This window comes from Crocodylus siamensis, chromosome 2 (assembly GCF_052110815.1).
Source record: "Crocodylus siamensis isolate JL-2025a chromosome 2, ASM5211081v1, whole genome shotgun sequence".
Lineage (NCBI taxonomy): Eukaryota > Metazoa > Chordata > Crocodylia > Crocodylidae > Crocodylus > Crocodylus siamensis.
In genome coordinates this window covers 205,598,656-205,620,925 of record NC_143396.1, presented here as the reverse complement: position 1 = coordinate 205,620,925, position 22,270 = coordinate 205,598,656, and the positions used below count along the sequence as shown (strand labels likewise).

At 37.9% G+C, this 22,270-nt stretch overlaps 1 protein-coding gene across 1 annotated transcript in view; it reads left to right on the top strand.

Moving 5' to 3' along the window:
* Window positions 1–14,078, top strand: part of SLC6A5 (solute carrier family 6 member 5) — a 54,876-nt gene extending 40,798 nt beyond the window's left edge. Inside the window, exons 14-16 of the mRNA XM_090034629.1 lie at window positions 6,890–6,990; window positions 11,142–11,309; window positions 13,923–14,078. Coding sequence (XP_089890755.1) covers window positions 6,890–6,990; window positions 11,142–11,309; window positions 13,923–14,078 — 425 coding nt within the window. The remainder of the gene's footprint in view (window positions 1–6,889; window positions 6,991–11,141; window positions 11,310–13,922) is intronic.
* The last annotated feature ends 8,192 nt before the right edge of the window (window positions 14,079–22,270 follow it).

Below are 22,270 nucleotides of genomic sequence, written 5' to 3'. Positions count from 1 at the left end.
CTTAGTTACACTACTGCATTGACATTGCCAATCCATTATGAGTTTCAATGGTTTTAGATGCCTTTTTCCATTATCAGTCCTAGCTGCAATCCAGCCTTTGGTTGTATACTGCGTGCCCTCACAGACACATAATGGGTGTCTCTATAGAGGTACAGGCTTTTGCTTGTCTGGAATCATTTGCTAGGCTGAAACCCATGTGCATTTTTACAAAAATGGTTGGGGTTATCAGATGTGGGGTGCTAGTGATTACTGGCTCAATCTGAAACCTTCAAATAGAAAAGCTAGACATGTTTAGGATCATTATTTTCCTCCTGTTTTTTTGTGCGAATCCTTTTATAATCTACCTTTTGAGCTCGTCACAAGTGACTTCCCCTGAAACTAGATATTTTAGGTGGTTCAAATGAAGTAGAAGCAGAGAATCATTGAAAAATGGGGCTGGAAGGAGTTCAGGAGATCATCTAGTCTAACTCCATATTCCAGACACAAATATAGACCAAAGACTTCCAGTTCTAGTAGTATCTTGTATGGCATGTCTTGCAAACCTGTAATAATTTCTGTCACTTTCTTTTGGACTCTTTCCAATTTTAACTGTGAAGAATTTTACTGTCTCTCATCCATATATGCCAGTGCAGAAACAATATTTTTAAATAAACCAAATAACAAGCACATTCACTGAATAAAGATAAAAAGTATAGTTATTCCTGCTTTGACCACTGAGTGGCAGAAGCATTGTAAGTGTGCCCACTCACAGGCTTTGTTTTTCATTTTAAAGAAAAGGCATTTTTTCTAAAAGCCATTTTGTGCAGCACTTTGAGTAGCTAATGTATATTTATTTCTACTCATTAACCTTTTTTTTTTTTAATTAAGCAGTCTTTTATTAGGGAAGAAATCTATTTTTTGCCATTACCAATGATATTTTGAAGACCTGTAAAATATAAATTTCTGGTGTCTGTGGAAGACAAGGATACATTGGTGTTTGTCAGTGGAATATTTGTTCCTTATTTGCCTTCCATTCCTTGAGCACTACACACGGTTCACTGCTTTGTTAAACTCAGTTTCATTTAGCCATGGAAAGGAATTTCCCCTTCCCACTCAGGAGGTAAACATTGTATCCAGCAGTGGTCTGAAACTACTTGCAGAATTGTTTTGCAGACCTGAAGTTGCAAATAAAATTATACAGGTTTCAAGCATTTCTGATGCTTAAACAGGATCATGGGGTTATAGGGAAGTAGGGCTGGAAGGGACCTTATGAGTTCATCCAGGCCAGCCTCCTGCTCAAGGCAGGTTTGTCCCTGACTAAACCATCTCAGCCAAATGTCTGTAAACCTGATCTTGAACATTTTAAGGGATGGAGAGTCCACAGCTTCTCTAGGTAGCCTGTTCCAAGCTACATTTTCTCTACTACAGCTTGAGTTCATGGCTCCTAGCCCTGTTTCCTATGGCAGTGGTTTTCAGAATCCCTAGTCACACAAACCTTCAATATCACTTTGTCTGCCAAGGAGCCCCTAACCCTCTCCTAAAGACTGATATGGAACCAGGAGACTTGGCTTGGCAATGGAGGCGCATGGCCTCCAGGCCCCCACTGTCATTACCCCTAAACTCTTTGTAGAACCCCTAGGCTAGGGACAGACATTCAAAAAGCCTGAACCTGAATTGATTCAATCTTTGCAGGTTAGTTTAACCTGCGAAGATTGAACCAATGAGGAGGTGGATAGACATTCCCTTTTCATTCCAGAAATTCAGGCACATGCCTGCAGTGGCTCAGGCTAGAAGCCAGGGGGGTGCTAGTGCAGCCCTCTCTTCCCTTCCACAGGACTCAGCTGAGGGGGTGGGGTGTGTGGCCAGGCTCCAGCAGGACACTTTGATCAGCCCAGCAGGGAACTGATAACAGTGTTTATCACCCCTAACTCAGTGTTTATTGCCTCATTAAGAAAACAACAGAGGGACATTACTAGCTACCTGTTGATTCTGCCTTGGTCACAGCACAGACAAGAGCCAGCATGTGGTCTGCTAGTTAATACACAGGCACCTCTCAGCAAGGCAGAGAGGAGGGGGGAATTCCTGCTTAACATTTGTGAGGGGGAGGTGGGGAGCAGCGTGCAAGTCCCTGCTGAAACTGCAGCCAGGGAGCAGAAGAGAAGGGTCAGCCCTGCTGTGGAGCTGAGAGCCCCACCCAGCCCAGAGAGCATGCTGGGATGTTGGGGGAGTCTGGTTTATCTTAAACCAGCAAGGGGTCTGGGGCAGACATTGCATAAACTGGTTTAAGTCAGATCAGTTAAGTCTGATTACTACATTCAACCAGGTTTATTTCAAACTGTTTTCAGCCATTTTCAAACTGGTTTATGTGCATTGAACCTCCATTCTGTTACAGGTTTTAAACCGGTTTCTGATCACTTAACTGATTTATGGGTAATGTCTGTCCCTAGCCCTAATGACCTGTCACAGAATCCCAGGATTCTGCAAAACACTGTTTGAAAACCACTTCCTTACAGCTGTAGAGGACTACCCAACTCCATCCTCTCTATAATTGCCCTTCAGGTCTTTGAAGACTGCTGTCAAATTCCCCATCCATCTTCTCTTCTCTGGACAACATAAACCTAGTTCTTTCAGCTTTTCCTCATAAGTCATGCCTCCAAGATCTGTAATCATTTTTGTTGTTCTCTGCTAGACTCTTTCCAATCTGTCTACATTTATCTTGAAGTGTGGGGCTCAAAGCTGGACACGCTACTTCAGGTGGGGCCTTACCAGTGCTCAGTAGTGGAGTAGAAGAATTACTTTCTTTGATCTGCAAATGACACCTGTTGATTCAACACAGTATATTTTAAAATGTTTATTTTTTGTGCAAAACAGAGGTATACAAACATGGTTATATAATACAGGTAGGCAGTTCCACATGAGAGATCTAGATTTTATATAGGATTTTAGCAAAACATAACTGGACATTGAAAAGATCTATTGGGTAAAATCACCATTGATTTACCTGCTTAGAGCATTAGCAGATGATAAGTTAATAAAGTAAAAATAATAGACTATAAGTTATAGAATGTAGCGAATATTAGCACCTAGAATTAACCTCATACCAGAACGATTGGAGTCTCACTTTTGGTAGCACTAGAAATAAAGGACCCTTGTCTTGCAACCCTAACTCACTTGAATAGCTATCTAGGCTGAAAGAGGGCCACTTTTGCAAAGAGTTCTTCAGGAGTAAGTGGTGCAGTGTTCATGATTAGCACTCAGAGAGGTGGATCTATCTCTGCATTCTTATTTCATTTGTGTATTTCTTCAAACAGTGCTTTAAATTGATGCAATATATTTTTTGAGCTCAGACAATTGCTTGTTTTACACTCCACTGACACCTTTCTCTATTGTACTCTTTGAAACAAGCAGATAGGCACTGTACCAGACAGGAGCTTTTATGATGGAATAAATCTGTCTGTAGCTCTTGTTACATGTTCTGCTTGCTGAGCTCATCGAGATTTTTAAATTAAAAAAAAAAAGACTTAGTTATTGTCTTACAATCACTTATTTTTTTCATTAGAGCTAGTGCTACATAATCCAGTCAAACACCATCTTGTGTTCTACGAGCCCTGCACAGACATTTATTCTCCACTTCTTTAGATTATGGATGCGCAATTAATAAATAGTGGTTTAGGGCTTCGCGCATTAATTTAATCATCTACATAATTCCCATTGGCCTGTTTTGTAACCTGAGGCCAAATACAACACTGCTAGAGTTGAGTGAAATACTGCAAAATGCTGTCTGAAGTTTGAAATGAAGTCTCTTCAATTTAATTTCTTCTCCTTAAATATGTTTTCCTGTCAGAAATGTGGCAAAGAAGTGTATTGTCAGGAATGCTCAGCAACATGATGAACTGTGACTCCTGCAGTATATATTCAGACAGTAAATTTTGAATTTCTCATTGTGAGCACTTTTGTTTGTAGATACTTCCATGGATTTCTTTACCACACTGTACTTCCCACACTTTAATAGATTTTTACCATCACAACACTTTTGTGCACATACAGACTTCCTGTCATTTTTAGTGATAGGGATTTGAGACAGGTGGGTAGATTAAGAGAACTGCCCAGAGTCACATATGAAATCCTTGAAAGAGCTCAGAATCAAATCCAGTTCTCCTGAGTCCAAGTCCAGTGTTAAATTCATTAGAAAATCTTTTCTATTTTTACTGGAAACGAACGTAAAAAGAAAACAGACAAGTAGCATATGACTCCTCTGTCCACTCTAGTGTGCTTGATTTCTGAGCTGTTATTGCTTGTAGCTATACTTGAAGTAAGGAGTGTTTGTGAGCACTCCAGAGATAACAGAAAACCTTTGATGAAGATTTTCAGATGGATTTGTATAGATTTCGTTCACAGGTGGTTTTGAAGACAGAAAATGAATAAAGTGAATTTACTATTAAGTGACTAATTTTTTAGTCTATTACTCCGTCATCTGTGTCTATGCAGCAGGTCAATGCTTGTGCTACTATGCTATAGATGGGAATGGATCCTGGGGGGTGCTGTGGTACAATTCCTATAATTCCTGGTCCACCCAAAGTTCAAACCTAACTGTGGCAGCAGCATTTCTATTCAGGCAGCAGTGAGGGCGTCACTTAATTTCACTGCTCATTTTAATCTACCTCATTCCTTCTAAACTCTTCATTCCACAGTTGTTAATGACCCTCTCTCTTTTTTAATGGTCTCAGTCTTCCCCTAACTAAACTATCCTTTCTTTTTGCATTTCTGTAGTCTGTTAGCTACTTGTCTTAATGTAGTTCCTGTTTCCACAGCCCTGCAGACTGTTAACTCTAAAAGCATTATTTCAGGCGTGGAAATACTAACTTAGGCGAGCATCAATTTTGGTGTGGAAATAACTTCCAGTGAAGCATTGGATGCACTGATTAGATGCTCAGAAAGGCTAAATTTTGTTTTGTGAATCTGAAAGAGATGTACATTTAATTCTAATGACAAGAGGCCTAAAGAAGCAACTTATTTTATTTTTGCTTGCTTTGTTGTATTTTTACATAATGTATGAAATAGTAAATGAATGCACATTCCAATAAAATTATATTTTTTTTACTTCAATCTTGAACTCCGTAATATAGCCCTAGGTCTCTACCATATTAGTAAAGCTTCTAGTTCCTTTTTACCTGGAGAAAAATGTGTTGTGTTATATGTGATGTACCACAGCATCTGTACCCCCGCCCCCTTTCAAAATTCTACATCTGCCCATGGCTGTAGATAAACTTAAATTGTGCCCTGCAAATATTTCACAAAGCTTTAGTAGGCAGGTAACAAGACAGGAATATAAAATACTTAGGGTCAAATTGATAACTTCAGCCCATTTTAGCCAGGGCTTCAATTATCTCATTGACTGCAATAAAGACAAAATTAAGCATGTGCTTTAGTCCTGTGATTCAGCAAGTATAGGTAGTCAGACTGAAATGCAGAGGTAAATGCTTCTAGTCATAGAAATGGGTTCTAGAAATGTCCTATATGAGGAGAGGGGTTTAACTGTTAGCAACTAGGGCCAAGAGAAGGAATGCTTTGTTTATCAAAGGGATGTAAGGAAGGAGGAATGCAGTTAAAATAGGAGGTGTAAGTCCCAGTTCTCTCACTTCCTACCAGACTCAGAAGCACAGAAGTGACTTATTTTATTGAGTTCTGAGGTGGATATTCTTGTTCCTTTTGGATTAATAGTTAATAGATATGTCCTTGTTTTATGGCAGTGTGGTTCTCTGTTAGGAAACATCTGTTACTGAGCATGGACAGTTTACTTAGTGATAAATGGGCATGCTGAATGGTAGTGAAAAGTCACTGAGCCAGATCCTTAGCTGATGCAAAGCAAAGTAACACCACTGAGCAGATGGCTTGAAGTGGGAACTACTCAGCTGGTTTATGCTAGCTGGTGAGCTAGACCAGTACAAATCGGACAGAAGGTCCTTACTAAGCATAGAGAATTTCAGTAACAAATGAGAAAAGCTAGCTGGCATAGCAGTCTGTCATATAAAAGACTTGAGTCCTACATAATTTGAGAAAACAGAGGGATAAATTTCTAAGTGGCCACAACTCTGTCAATATCAAGGGACCAGAGCTTAAATGACTATGGCTCATACCTTTTTCTACTGTTGATTGACTTATTTACTAATCTATATTAAATGAGATGTAGTGCATTATCTTGATAAGAGAGAACTCAAGTTCTTATGTCACTTCTCTGCATTCTTTAGTGAAACAAGCACCTTTTTCTCTCTTTCATCATTATCGCCTTCATCCTTCCCTGTGTTTCCACATATTTACCTAAAACGTTAATGAAAATATGTAATATCAAAAAATGTTGGGGCAGATTCTCATTGATTAAAGTTAATATATTTATGATGATTCATGCCATATTTTAAAATATAGTCAGTCTACATCTGTTCTCTCTTTTGACATCATAAGCCATCACATCTCCAGATTACTGTAAGCGTACAAAGAGAATAGATTTAAGAACCGGTCAGACTTTCAGTTGACGAGGTGGTAGCCTTCAAAATTCCTGGAATCCATGTTGTGTATTGAAAGAAATGATCAATTCCACTCAACTTCCTTTAAAGGACTATAGTCCCTCTGGGACTGTAGCGGAAGTTGAAGGACTAATAGGTAGGTCATAGAGTTGTCTATTTTACCTACCTCAGATATGCACAAGTTCTGAATCCTAAACTCTGCAGAAGAAACAGCTTGTTCATTCAGGTTTGCAGTTAACTAAAGAACTGTAAAAATGCATCTAAATGAAGAGAAGTTTTGAACTGACAAGTCAGACCATAACTGGACATAAGGGGGATTAGGGAAGCTATTTTGCAAACTCTAGCCAGTTTCTTTCACCGCTAATAATATTTTTATTTGTTATTTACAGGCTTGCAAAGATTTTGTGAAGATATAGAGATGATGATTGGATTCCAGCCAAACAAATTTTGGAGAGTCTGTTGGGCGTTTGTAACCCCAACCATTTTAACTGTAAGTGAAAAATGTTTTTGAATGCTTCCAGTCTTCATTGAATTTATTTAAATTTTGCACGTCATGTACTAAAAGTTAGTGTTTGATGATTGAAAATTGTTTCCCAAAAAGAAATAATTATTAAAAATATATACCCATCAATCACATATGGGTGTATTGGTACAGATTTATACAAACTGTGCATATATAATTTATATGATTCTACAGAATGATCTCAGGTAAATTTGGGTAATTCTTTTGAGGAGGTAGTAAATTCACCATAAATGTTGGTCAGGGACAGAAATGATTGGCTGATTTGTGTTGGATTTGATGAAGTTGGCTGCAAAAATGGTGAAAAAATTTTGGAGAAGTACAGACATTTTGTTTTAAATTTTTCTAAATGAAGTGTTGTGAAATTTCTTTTTCAAACAGTGTTTTTTGTTTCAAAATTGACTTAAATATAAAGAAGGTTAGTTTCAGGTGTTGAAAGACAAAACTGAAAAAAATCAGTTGCAGGTTGTTTGACCTGAAAAATGCATATGCATATGCATATGCATGGCCTGTGCGAAGCGGCAAGTATTCGCTTCGGATTCGGATTCAGCGGAACAGTAATTTGATTCGGTGATTCAAATCACTGTTCCAATTTGATTCGGCTGAATCCGAATCCATAGACTATACAGGCAGGCAGTGTCGGTGGGAGCAGCTGGGGGAACAGCCAGATGAGCCCTGGCTTGAGCTGGCAGTCCCAGGAGAAGCTGTGACTGTTCCCCCAGCTGCCCCCCCAGAGCAAAGCAGGCAGTACTGGCAGCCGTGGAAGAAGCTGGGGTTGGAGGGAATGATCAGGGAGGTGGGGGATCAAACCAGGAACGGGAGAATTGAACCGGGAACTGGGAAGAAGCCCCTGTTCATTTCCCCCACCCCCAATCATTTCCCCCAGGCCTCACAGCTTCTCCAGGGGCTGCCAGCACTGCCTGCCTCGCCCCAGTGAGGGAGCAGCTGGGGGAGCCACAGCTTCTTCTGGGGCTGCCGGCTCAAGCCAGGGCTTGTCCGGCTGCTCCTGCTGGCACTGCCTAGTGTCTGCTTGTACAGTCCTACGGCCAAATCTCTGAATCTCTCTGAAATGATTCAGAGGCTTCTGATTCAATTTGAGGAGATTAATGGGTCTCCCGATTTTGATTTGGGTTCAGAGATTTGGCTGCTGAATTGGGTCAAATCTCCTCTGAATCGAATTGACTACTGAAGCTTCGCACAGCCCATATATATATGCATACACATACACGCTCGCACACAATTTTAAATTCAGTTTTTACAGTCCTATTCACTAGGGCAACACCCATTGCCTTCTCTATGACTAAAGAACTAAAAACGTGGACTTGGAATTAGAAAAGCACTTATAATGGACTTAATTCCTTTGGAAATCAATGCTAATTATGTTAATGTTATGTATGTATTTAAATGCTTTATTTTTATATCTCAAAATCTTAAAATAGATCCATAACCGAACTAATGCTCTGCTGAACAAAAAAAAGCTTACACCTATATTTACTATACTGAAGTCTCAATATGAAACCCAGACTTATTGATGGGTAATGTGAGTGTATCCAGCTTTCTGATGACTGATGGGGCAGCATTTCTATTTTTTATCTACTATTAGGTTTGTTTTCTTTGGCTCATAGTAAATCGGTGACAATTGCTCTGCTTCACTTGAAGATACACATCTGTGCCCAAAAAATTCAGTTCTAGTGAGTAGTTTTCCACTTCTGCCTGCTCTTCTGTATGAATTACACTTGGGAACTACAAAATGCAGTATACCAATATTAGATTTAGTATCTTTCTTTTTCTAGTACTTGAGCAAACAAGCCTCTACTTATAGTTATTGAAAGTAAGGTTTCACAGTGCCAGTAGGTGTCACTGTATGCTAGTAGTTTGCTTATATTTGTAATGAACCTTAGGTTCATTTATCTTGCAAGAAGAAATCATATAATTTTTCCCCTAGTGTCAAGGTCAGTGTGGAAACTAGATTACCTGCATGGCCTTCATTTTTTTTTCTAAATAGGGGTATATAATAAAATTACATACCTTATTTTTGTAACTGCATAGCCAAAGGAATTTTCTTTCATGCCTCTGTATAATTTTAGATCTGCATTTATTTTTTAAAAAAGAGCACATTTTAAAATGGGTAAAGGAATATTTTCCATCTGCTGTCTTAAAAATAGGAGAGCCTCACACCTTCATAGCATGGTCCCTCAGCTAGGACCTTAGCACATACTTCATTTCCTTTTCAGTCCATTTTCTTTATGTTTGCTGTGTATTGGCACAGAAAAGAAGGAATCTGTCTTTGATTCTAAATATTCTGGTTTACTACTGAGTGAAAACAGGATGGTTAACAGTTTGAGGCCAGTATATACATCCATCACACAATTGTCTGTCATACTGAATGGCTATTGACCTATACTACAACATTGTGAGGCTATTTATCAATGTTCGTACTGTTTTTTAAAACATAATATACTACAGAAGTGTCAAGGATTGTGGTCTGGTAATGCAAATGAAAAATTATTACTAGAATTTCTGGAGGAATAAAACACATGTATTATCCAAGAAGGAATAGCTCTCATGTCCAGCTCTTGTAAGGTCCTGACCAGCTGAGATCATTACAAGGTATTCTAGCACTCTTCAAAGCTTCTTTCCTAAAAAAAAAATAAAATTGTGTCATTCTAGAGCTGATTGAATAACCTCAGTCAAAAATATCTTTTTTAGGAAGGAAAAAATGATAATTTTGACTAAACAGACAGAGTTTCACAAAAAATAGTTCCAATGCTAGTGAAAGAAATGGGAGTTAATATTGCCATATTTATTTGCTGAAATTTGGGAAATTTTCAGCATTGATTGTTGATTACTTGACTAACTTGAAAATCTTGTCACAGCGATGTGTTTGTGTTTATGGAAACACATTGATTTCCAGGCAATTCTATGTAATACCATTCTCTCTCTCTCTTTAGCTGTCCATTCTTACTTTTCTGTCTTTAAGCTATGCGTTGGGTTCCTATATACGGAAAAAACGACAGATTTCCATGTCAGTTGGTGGCTTCATTTTGTTTGTGTGGTTCTGCTATATAGTTTCAGATTCAATATGTGGCCCTGCTTAATTTAACATACGGTCTGAATTACATACAGAAAACTGATCTTCCTCTTCAGATTTAGCAACCTTAGTGTTTAGATAAAACACTATTTGTCTTCCTTGTTCTCTTTGCTTTGCTTTCTCCATATTTGAAAACCTGTACCACCATTATCCTTCTGCAAAAATAATTATTTTTGTAATTGACCAGCGTGATTGTTGAAAAAATACTTATTTTTTACAGCCATAGATGTATTTGGCTGCTGCCAGCAGTGAGAGCCAAGGAGCAATAGCTGGATCTTGGACTCCTGTATGGTTTCTTGTAGCACATTGCAAACAAACCATGAGTCCATCTCAAGCCCCATGTTTTACTGTTCCTGTCGATCAGCCAGGATAAAGTGTTTAGATTCAACTTTTTAATGAAAAATGATTTTATATTGATCAGGCATGATGAAATTTTTATGAAATGAAAAAAAAAGTGGAGAAAAGTGAAACAGCATCTTTTTCCATTGTGGTCTTCTGTAAAACTAATATTTGATGGATCTGAGTAGTTTAAGATCAGAGTTTTAAATTACTTCATGGTCCAAAAAATAAAATTGATCTTTTTATATTTGCCTTTTCAGAATTATATTACTATATGTCTTCTGCATGCAATTGGGTAGTTCACAAAAGTTATTGAATTATGTACATGTGTACTGTTATTTATAAAGTGAAATGTATTAACTTAATTACACTGGGTAATGCTGGTAATAGACTGTGTAATAAAGCTTATACTCTACGGAAAAAGCTTTAATCTTTGTTTGTCTAGTATTGTAAATCTAATAATTTCAGTGGTTTTTATGTAAGGTTTACATGGATGAAACTGAGCTCAGATTCTGAACCCAGATTTCCAGTTGTAGCGATTATTGCATAGGTATCATAGTTGCATATTGTAGCTTGTGTGCAGTTGTATACGCTCCTAATTTTAGGTCTACAATATTAGAACAAAATGTGTGTGTTACCACCTGTCATGAATTGTATATTGAGTATTAAAAGATATTTTCTTTCCTTTCAGTTTATTCTCTCCTTCAGTTTTTACCAGTGGGAACCAATGACATATGGAGCTTACCACTATCCTGGCTGGTCCATGGTACTTGGATGGTTGATGCTGGCCTGCTCTGTTATTTGGATTCCAGTTATGTTTGTAATAAAAATGCATCTAGCCCCTGGCAAATTTATTGAGGTAATTCTGGTATCTTCTCCCTCTTAAAAATATGGTAACAGGAGATTGTTTCCTTTTATTTTACACTGATTTGTGTGATGGGAACTGTTGACAATGAGAGGACTGTTTACTAGCAAACTTGCTTTTATAATGCTACAAAGTAGAGATGCTTAGCTTGTCAAAATGCAGACCGAATACTCTCCTGTGCCTCAATAAAATGCAACTAACTCACTAATGTCTTGGTTCTGTGAGGAATGAATAAACTCTGACCTTCATAGGCTTCAAAATGGTGTCACATGCAGATGATTTAATCAGAGTTCTTTCCTTTGCTTGGCTGGTGACGTTTTGCTGAAACCATGTGAAACATGAAAGCATCAGGCATTAGTGAACTCTGCAGAGTAAAACACTAGTACATGCCAGTCAATAGAAGTCTTCAGGTCCTGTAAAATGCTAAAGACCATCAGATATCATGCAACTCCAATGAACCCATTGTATCTTGCTCCCCTTTCACATGCTAAAACCATCTCTCATGCTAGCAACTCATACCATATCATTCATTATCCTTAAATACATTTACCATCTTCCCTTTACTGTCTGGTTAAATTCAGTGTTCCTGTTCTCGCCTTGTGGCTTATCACAATTTTGTGTATGTATCTGCTAGAGACAAGCATTTCTTAGGGCAATATCTTTTATTGGACCAAGTAGGTAACTGGGATAAAATTAGACAATCTTTTGAATATGATACATTCTTCTTCAAGTCTCTGATTATAGGAAGCTGGGTACAATAAGTGCCTATGTATCTGCTCATTTCATATATCTCCCTATTCCATGTGTTTCCTCACATTCTCATCTTTGTATCTTCTTTCATTCTGCACCCAGTTTCCTGGTTCTCTTTTCCTGTTCTTGTTAAACAGGAATGTACCTGCTTGTGCTTTCAAATCCCTCTTTCCAATTCACTCCTGCTGGAAACCCTGCAGAGGTTGTTACACTCCCACAGGAACTGAGAAGAAATATATTGAAAAAGAAACATTTTCTTGATCACACTATATGCCATTTAGGACTTGGCTAATATTTAAGTTGATAGTGTTTAATATTAAAGTGATGAAATAGTCTAGGGCAGTGGTGCCCAACCAATCTAGCCCTGTGGTCCAGATGGGTGCCATGGAGCCAGTCTGTGGGCTGCATCCAGTGTGCAGGGCTGGTCTGTGGACCCAGTCTGGTGAAGGAAATCACATCAACTAGCCTGCAGAGCTTCCCCTGGGTCCAGAAATATGGCGGTAGGTTGAGTGGTGTCAGTATTAATTGCTGTGGTTTCAGGTACCAAGGTAATTAACATGGCTACTGCTCCATCACTGCCAAATTTCTATCCCCATGAAGAACTGTATGGGCCAGATAGCTCTGTGGCCTGGATCTGGCCCTCAGGCCACATCTTGATAGCCCAACACAGAATGCATATGGCAGTGGTCAATTGTATAGCTTGTCCAGAGGGCTCTGTGACCTTGTATAGAGGATACTGGAATGCGTTAGCCAGTAGAAAGACCATCCTATATGAAACAGTGAAGCAGAATGAAATTTGATTTATTTATTTACCTTTTTCTAGCTCAGTTCTAGCATCAGGCTGTTGGGCTTCCTTGGAAGTGAGCAATACCAGGACTGGCATTCCTTTTCATAAGGCAATAAACTAGTTTCCCTCACTGATACATCCTACTCTGCTTCTGGCCTCCGTTTATTCACCTGGGATTGGATTATATATGGTTCATAATCCAGGGCGCTCTCTGTGCATTCTCTTAACTAGAGTACCCAAAGAAATACAGAAAAGTCATATTTGTTTTGAAGTGGGGATACAGTTTAGCTGCCGCTATTCAAGCTTTAACACAATATTTCCTGAACTACTGAGTCTGCTGCATAAATTTATTATGGTTGATTTGGGAGGTAAAGGTTGCAAACTGGTAATTAAGCAGAGATTGAAATAACTGATATAGAGGCTTGATCCACTTTAATAGGTAATAAACATATAATTGTTCCCTCTTAACCCATTGAAAATATGTTTTCCTTCCTTTCTATATATAAATGCTCCAATAAAATTATATTTTCAATAGAGACATCCATGGAAAGATTAGCGAGATTTTCATTTTTTAACTTTGCTATGTTAAGTCACTACATTTTTCTTTTTCCTTTTTAGATAGAAATGAAATATTTTGTCATCTGATAATTAAAATCTTTGCTCATTCATTGCAATGCACTGCTTTTTGGTCGTATGTATGCTTTGGGGAAATATGCTAAACAAAAATCCAATTATTTTAATGCAGCTACCCACTGTTTAGATGATTGGGCTAAGTAATTGAGCACATGTCCTTTGGTGAATGAGCCTGGCAATCTGTGGCAGTGGTTACAAGTTCCCTTCATATGGTGTGGGGAGAGGATGTATAATTAAAATCTGTGCACTTTATCCTCTGTTAATCTTGCAAACTTGTGCAAAACAAACACTGAGCAGCAGAGCATTGCATGATGTTGTCTATAATTTCAAATGAACCCGGCTTAGTTTCCTTTCCTGAACTGTAATTCCACTTGGTATTTTAAATGAGATTTACTTTTTCCTTCTCTTCCACCCCCTAACCTACCATCATTTTGCAGAGGCTCAAGTTGGTCTGCTCTCCACAACCTGACTGGGGCCCATTTTTGGCTAAACATCGTGGTGAACGTTACAAGAATATGATTGATCCATTGGGAACTTCCTCCCTGGGACTTAAACTGCCAGTGAAAGATTTAGAACTGGGGACCCAATTCTAGTAATTATTATATTGGTGGCAATAATATATACAGCCTTTATTTTATTTTTCTTTTACTAGTTTCCTGATGTGTCTTTTGTAATTTTTCACAGTGCCTGAAAGTGGTTGCTTAGAAAGTAGGACTTATTGTCGCATGCCATAGTAAAGATCTAGACAGACCACTTTGAGTACTGTGTAACGTGTGTGAGTGTGTGTGTTCTTTTTTTTCCTAGTGGTGCCCACAGCTTTTTATTTTCACCATGACAGGGCAATGTGGCATGATATAGTAGAGCACACTGACTTTTTCCAGGTCAGGCCTAACCTAACAGGCCTGGGCACTGCGATTTAAGCATTTAGGTAGGGATATGGCTTCAACCAACATAGGACTAATTCTGCTCTTTTGCACCCAGGGTCCCCCATTGTAACATGTAACCATAATGGGACTGATAATATGTTATCAGGGTAACCAGAGACCAAGGGAATGAGAACAGAATGTGGTTTGTATGGCCATATTCTGACCTCCTTAATGTTGATGTAAAACTAGAGTCACTTTGACCTGAGTGGAGTCACTTAGATTTATGCCAGGCTCTAAATTTGACCCACTCTGTCTGCAAAAATGTCTTCTATAAGTACTGATTATACTGACTTCTGGGCCTTGAGACAACATTTAAACAGTGTACTGGTATGTGATACATGGCATCAGAATAGAAAGGACTTAATGAGCCATTCAATATTTTTGAGCAAAAATATAACAGCAAATGTAAAAACTGAATATTTGAGATTAGGACTAAAGCAGTATTTGAGTCTGAATACTGATTTGAAATTATGACAAGTACAGGCAGATGGGCACCACTCTTTTAATTAATTTCATGCATTTCCATTAATAATTTGGTATTTGTCTTTTTCATTAGCAAATGTCTCAGTTATACGGAGTATCTAAATCTTCATTTCATTGGCAAACTGAATATACGATAAGTGCAAATGCAGTTTTATTCGTGCCATACAAATACTCTGAATGTGTTTTCCATGCTTTCTCTGCTTTTGTTTACAATCTCTCCTCAAGAAGCCATCATATAATTTGTGCCTAATTTTATATTCTTACAGTAGTAGGTATATTCGAGTTTCCACATGAGAACAGTTATTAGAACTTAGCCGTGCTGTTTAACTATGTGATTCCCCTATTTGTTCTCTTATAAACTTCTTTATATAACTCATAGATGTATTCTTCTCTTTCAACCAATGGGGAAATAGTAAGACCCCAAATTGTCTATATATTATATATATAGCTCATAAATTTTTCAAAGCACTATTCTCTCATAACAATCTGAATGTATATAGCCTGCCTGCCTTTTTTTTGCTGTCAACCCCCTCATTAAAAAATGAACAATATAACACTGAAGTCACTAACACAGTTGCAACCTTAGATAGACAAAACAATAAAGAGGAGAAGGAAGAGCTTAGTAGATTGCCATTATAACAACTTACATTACTGCACTACCTTCTAAACCACCCCATTTTAGAAATCCAAGATATATGAAGAACTATATATGAGTATTAGTTTTAAATAGTTCTGTTACCTAGGGGGCAGAGTAAAAATCGAGCTTTTACGGGTACATTTAATTACCTGACTAGAAATTACCCCCATTTATTGTAAATGCACTAGAACGAGGGAGAAAAATAGGTCTTCAATAATTGGCAAAACCGTAACCTTTATTATCCTGTTGTAGCCTATACATACATATATGAGATTTTTTTTAAGAGTGATCAGTGTTCATGTAGTGTGTACTAGTGATGTTTTATGTCCCTATAAATATCTTATCAATCAGTGTAGAGATGGTGAGTTTAGATTAGCTTAGCCTGTTTTTTTCCCCACTGCTGTAGTAGCCAATCTAAATGTACTTTCCTTTTAGGGGACTGTTTATGTCACGCTCTTATTTTGTCTGTTAGTCTTTACATTACAGGGTCTCAGGTAAATCTTCAGTTAATGTGTCAGTAGATCTATAGATGTGATGTTTTCATCCCATCGAAGAAAAAAACAAAAAACAAACTAGACCTTAATGTAACATTTTCAAAATACTCATTTAGTATGTGTGTGTGAGTGCATGTGTGTGTATATACAAAAGTGTATTAAAAATATTAATCATTTTGCTGAACTTTATCTTTCACGGGGCAAATAGTGTTGCCAGTTATTGACACTGCTGGAGATACTCAATCCTCAGGCAGTACATATGAAGCACAATCAAATGATTTGTCATTAAATGAAGTCAAAATAGATTTAAAAATAGTCTGTTACCACCCCTTTACTCTGCAGCATGCTCCCTTCAGTTTGGGGTCCTTGTCAGACCCTATGTTGTGTAGAGCATGAAGACTGTGACCCTTCCACAAGCATCTCTGCCTTAAAGCTGTGCCAAATTGATTTGCCTTTGCCAGCTGTTTTAATAGAGAGCTGCTATTCCAACTCCTTCTGGGTTTTGTTTCCCTGAGTGAACTGTGTTTGAGAAGCTACCCCTGGCTTGACATAATGAAATTTAATAAATACAATCTGAAAATTAGCCTCTCCAAACACCCATGGCTGAGGGAAAGAAATCTGTAATATATTAAAATGAATTACCAGCAAGCAGTCTTTCCAACTGGAAGGGTGAAGAAAAGAACCTAAATTAATTAGCACCACCTAGTGGGAATCATGCGTTTTCATCAGGATGAATAGATTTTGGATTCATCTTTATTGGATAAAACCTAAGTTTCATTTTGGAGCCCAACCTATTTTCTACTAATTACTGCTGTTGTGACTTTTAAAAATATATATTGTTAATATTGTCAGGTTTTTATTTTCTAGGGACTGTGAGTTTGCTTAATAGCTGTGAATACTTTTCACTGGCTGGGTTATTCTTTGAGAAGAGGCATTTGTTTGAACTGAGAGTAACTATCAGTATAAACTGGTTACTGCCAAAGTACAAGGACAGTCCTTGCTTGCATAAAAGATCTGTCATTTGAATGGACACTGTTTAGTTACAATATATCCCCACTTATGTCACTACTAATAGTTTAAGTCATTGGGGGCTAACCTTTTTTTGGCAGGTGTGCCACAAATTAGCCCAACACCCTTCCCAAGTACCATTCCTCTGCCTGCTCAGATCCCTGCCCTGTGTTCCCTGCTTCATCTGCTGCTCTGTTTTCTGCTTGCTGTCCTCTCTGCTACTGTGCTGCTTGTCCCCTCCCCAATCTGTACAGTGCTCCACACACAGGCTGCCTGTGCCAGTTGTGGCATGCATGCCACTAGTTGGCCACCTTTGGCTTAAGTTATTAAAAGGAGTGACCATGAAATATCTAAATTAGTTTTCCTGATGCTTTTGGTCAGACTAGTTTTTATTTCTCAGGCTTTGGTCCTGCTCTTTGAAAATGGGCTAGTCTGTCTCATTTTGTTTCTAGCTAGTTTTGCTTCCAGGTTCTTCTGTGCCAGGGTTTGGCTATCAGAGATGTCAGGGGCAAATTTAAATAAATGCAAAAACAGAGAATCAAAAATATGAAAAGAGTGGAAATGTTTCTGTTATAGTCCTAAAATGTTTTCTACACAATTTACCAAAACAAAATGTTGAGCTGAAATTACCCAGCAGCATCCTTTCCAATGAAAAGTGGTGTTATAGTTGGAGAAAGCATTTAATTTCTCAGGCTAGTATTGTTTGCAGAAACTTTTTGTGCATTTTCTAAAAAAAAAGAAAGTATTGAGTAACACTGAGTAAATACCAGAAAATATGTTTAAAAGAGCAGGGAAGAAAAGCCATATTTGCAAAAAAGGTGGCCTATATATGGTCCATCGGTCTTGCAAGTAAAAAAAAAAAAATCAAATCTGGTGAGGATTGTCTTTATGGCATATTTTTTTGTTTGAAATGAGATTGAATTTTTGGACAAGCTGTGATGCACTATTGTACGCATTAAAATTACATTTAATGCAAATCCTTGCCATTTTAAAATTCTTTGGGGTCTTCCTAGTGTTTTTAATATGCAAGCAATGTACAAAACCTGTGTTTCAGTTAGACACAGCAGCACTTTGTTTCGAAAAGAAAGGTTTAACAAAATGACCTTTAATTGAAAAAGACTTGGAATGTCTTTATGCTAATGTTTCATTTGGGTCAAGTTATCCTTTTATTAGGTTCTGCTCCATTGTTTGTATAAATGTGCTTCAGCACTGAAGATCATCATTTCCAGTTTACTGTGGTTTCCTCTTGCTATGGAATTCCATTTCCAAGTCCTTTTATATATTATTGGCCTCCTTTTGGACACTTGCGCAGGAGTTCCCTTCCAGTTCTATGTTCCTTGTGGCTTATAATGATTTCATGCTGGACGTGATATAGCCATTGCTTATTTCATGCAGTCATTGATTTTTCTCTTATGTTGTATCCCTTTTATTTTGCAATCTCAATTTTAGAAAGACTATTATGGACTGCTGATGCTTTCAGCTGAAAGCTGTATGGCTATGCCAAGTGTTGCTCCCAAATAGGATGTATGTTAGCTAGGCTTTCTAAGAGTTGCCAGGCGGTCTGGTGGGTGTATTAGACACTTGTTTCTTAGCTTGTAGTTAAAACTTCCTGCACATAATATATTGTATCTGTGAAAAGGCCAGAACTTACTGTTCCAGGGAACTGGTACCACAGACACAAAGTGGGGAAAACATTTATGGTACTTACGGTTTCTGCCTGTATATCATCCTCAGGCAGCCTGTAACCAAAGAGGGAGTGTTTTTTTGATGGGTTTAATTTAAAATGTGAGAGCTGGGCTGGACCTTATTGCTTGCAATATTATGATTTGCCCATCATGTTTTAAATACATCTTCAGGTAACCATTTGCCTTATAGGTGTATTTCATTGTTAGTAATATATTAATGTTTGACAAGACTATATCATTGTCCGTCATCTCTGATATGTCATGTACTTTGTGAGGTAAATCCTTAGCTGGTATACATTGCTGCAGCTCCAAAATGAGCTGTGACAGTTTACACCAGTTGAAGATTTCCACCCGTGTCCTTTTGGCACTTTATTGTGGACCTATCACTGAATAGGTTAATTCTTAATTACTTGCGTAATGTCATATATATATTTACAGGCATTCTATGGGGTACTGCTGCCTATGGATAAAGATATGTACCCTAATCAGGTCATTATATTTTTTTCATTAGCTATACATGGAGAAAATATATTATGTTACAAAGGATGCATTGTATATATAGCACATATTATATGCTATACATTATTCATTTAAGGAGTCATTATTCTTGAGGCCCTACCTCAGATTTTGTATTTATGTGTATAAATGCAATTTACTGTATTATATATTTGCCTATTATATTCTGATGTGATAAATTAGAATTTATCCTATAACGTATGAGTTCTAAAACACTAAATAAATGTCCAGTGTTTAAAACAAATTATGGTGTTGGCATTGTCTATTGAAAATATCCCTTCCCCCAGCCACAAACATCATTCTTACTTAACTCAGAGCCTAAGGTAGCTGCAGAATTGATCCATTTGATTGTTAGAAACCTTGAGCAGCAACTGAAAACAGCTCTCTTGGGGAAAAGGAGATATTGCACAGCTGCAGAAACACATATCAATTAAATGGTTAGATTCTTAACTCTTAGAAAACTCTGTAGCTTGTTGAATAATTAATTACTTATCAAAGGGCCAACTGGATTTGCTTAAATCTTTTTATTGTATTAAATCAAATATTTTATTGTATCCAATTAATTTTGAACCACTAAAAATTCTGCATGGAAAACAATTGATACTGAGTGATAGAAAGGAAAGTATGTGTGAAAGAGAAAAAGAGAGGGGGCGGAAGATGTGGTGGGGAGAAAGAGAGAGAGATTGAGAGAGAGAGAGATGTGCAATTAAAGTGAAAGCATTGGACAGGTTTCTATGCCATTTGTGCCTTCCATTTAAAAAGCTCAAGGAGTTCACTGATTGCAATGCAGAGAGGTGAACATACTGCAACAAGCATACTGTAATGGACTCTTATTTACCAGGACTGGAGTATTAAAATGATACTGATCCAACCTGTTTCAAAAATGGTAGAAGATAAGTATTTTTGACAAGCTGTCCCCAAGTACATATGGCATCTAATAACAATACTGCTGCATGAGCCTGAGATAAACATGGTAACAAAATACAGCTGAAACATACATTTGCTTTATGTTAAGCCTGTGATTGTGATAGAAATCTAGGGCCCAGTCCTGAGGATCGCTGAGTGCTTGCTATTTTTTTCAAGGACCACACGAAGATAGAAAAGATGCTTTGTTCTAGCTGTAAACCGCACTGATGGAGGATTTGTGTGTGCAGGGGAAAGAGACAATAGAAGCTGATGATCAAATACTAAAAAAATGCTTTGCATTTATGAAGTAAATTTCATCTTGGAGAATTCTGCAATTATCATTAAACATCAAAATCCTCCTGAAAGGCAGGTATACAGGGGATAAGCATCATTATCCCCCTTTTCAGATGGAAAGATTGAGGTATGGAGAGTTAAGTAGTTTGCCCAAAGTCTCATGAGTGAGTTGGTGATGGAACAAAGTTAGTTTTGCAAATAGGAGGCAGTGCTCTGCTCTCATTATTAGGGCCCATTCTCTTCTGTTTTTAGAAGACAGTGTAACCGCTGTGGTTCTTATTTACACAGGGATTTTTAATTCTGAATTCTTTAAGTGATCTTAAAGCAATATCTATTTACACATGTATATACAAAGGATCATACATGTGCACATTGTGAATCATTTTAAAGTATTTTAAATTGTAAACATTCCAATCTTCTGGGTAAGTGGTGATATTGCTAAGTTTCCCATGGTCAAAATTTAGATCTACCCAATCTTTCTGACCCCAAGTGTCTACCAGCTTCCCAAAACAAGATTAAAATATAACTTGACTCTAGAATGAATCAGCAGAAACAATCTCAGGGTGCTGAGTACAGTTGTCCCCTGCATCAGTAAAGGTCTTTGGTTTCTGCTCTGTTGACACGAAAATGGAGAAAATAAACTGGATCGATATTACAGTGCTGCATTGCCTACATGTTGATGCCCATGGACCAAAATCAACTGTAAGGTCTAATTGAGGAAATATCTTGAACATCATCTAGCCACGTACTTAAAAACGGATGTCAGCTTACGCTTATTTTAGTATGTAGTAAATACTTTGTACCATAATCATCACAGTTCTTTCACATCCCCTATGGTCTATTATGTAAAACTCAATACCGGGTCTTAACCTGTGAGACTAATGCCCCACCATTTTAACATTCAGGTTGCAGGTTTACATCCACTACTTTATTAATTCATCAATACAGGGGTAGGCAATTATTTCGGGTAGAGGGCCACTTACTGAGTTTTGGTAAGCCATCAAGGGCTGCATGACAGGCAGCCAGGGGCAGATAAATATTAATTTTCTAAAATTTTTAGGGGCCCCACGGGCCAGATAGAATGGCTTAGCGGGCGGCATCTGGCCTGTGGGTTGCATTTTGCCTGCCCCTGCATCAATACCTCTCCTGCTACTATGGACAGGTGTTTTGTACACTGCTGCCCTCTACTGGATGCAAAGTCACATTTGCTCATATGATCCTGACTCAAACTTTCCAGACTGTGGCTTGGCTACAAAGGGTATAAACCTTGACACTGCTGCAACCAAAAAACTTCGCATGCTATCAAGTAGTACACACCCTCTGTTTTCAGACTGGAGCTCATGTAGCCAATCCTGAATGCTGCAAGCAAGTAGCTTAGGTAAAAATTGAGATGTGCATTTTTTCTCATGATACTAACAATAGTGCTTTGGACATTTAATCATCTGCCATCCAGGGAACACAAATTGCTTCATACACCTCCCTGAAGTATTAAGGAGTATAAAGGAAATGCTTTATCAGCCTTTCAAATGCCACAAATTCTGTGGCAGAAAGGATTAGCAATTTAACAACACATGGTCAGCAACATCACAATAATTTAGGTCAGGAAGTGAAGAAATACACAGCTTCAACTAGAACTTCAGGGGGAATTTTTGCAAAGTAAAATATTATGAGAGCTGAAATCCAGCTAAGCTGGCTGGAATTATTAACGCGCTACTCTTACAAAAGTGCTGTCAAACTTCTAATTGCTACAAATGTTCAGGACTTCAGCTTTAAGTCATCTGAACCTTACACCCTCTGGCAACATGTATTTCTACCATAATCATGTTGGGACTAAGT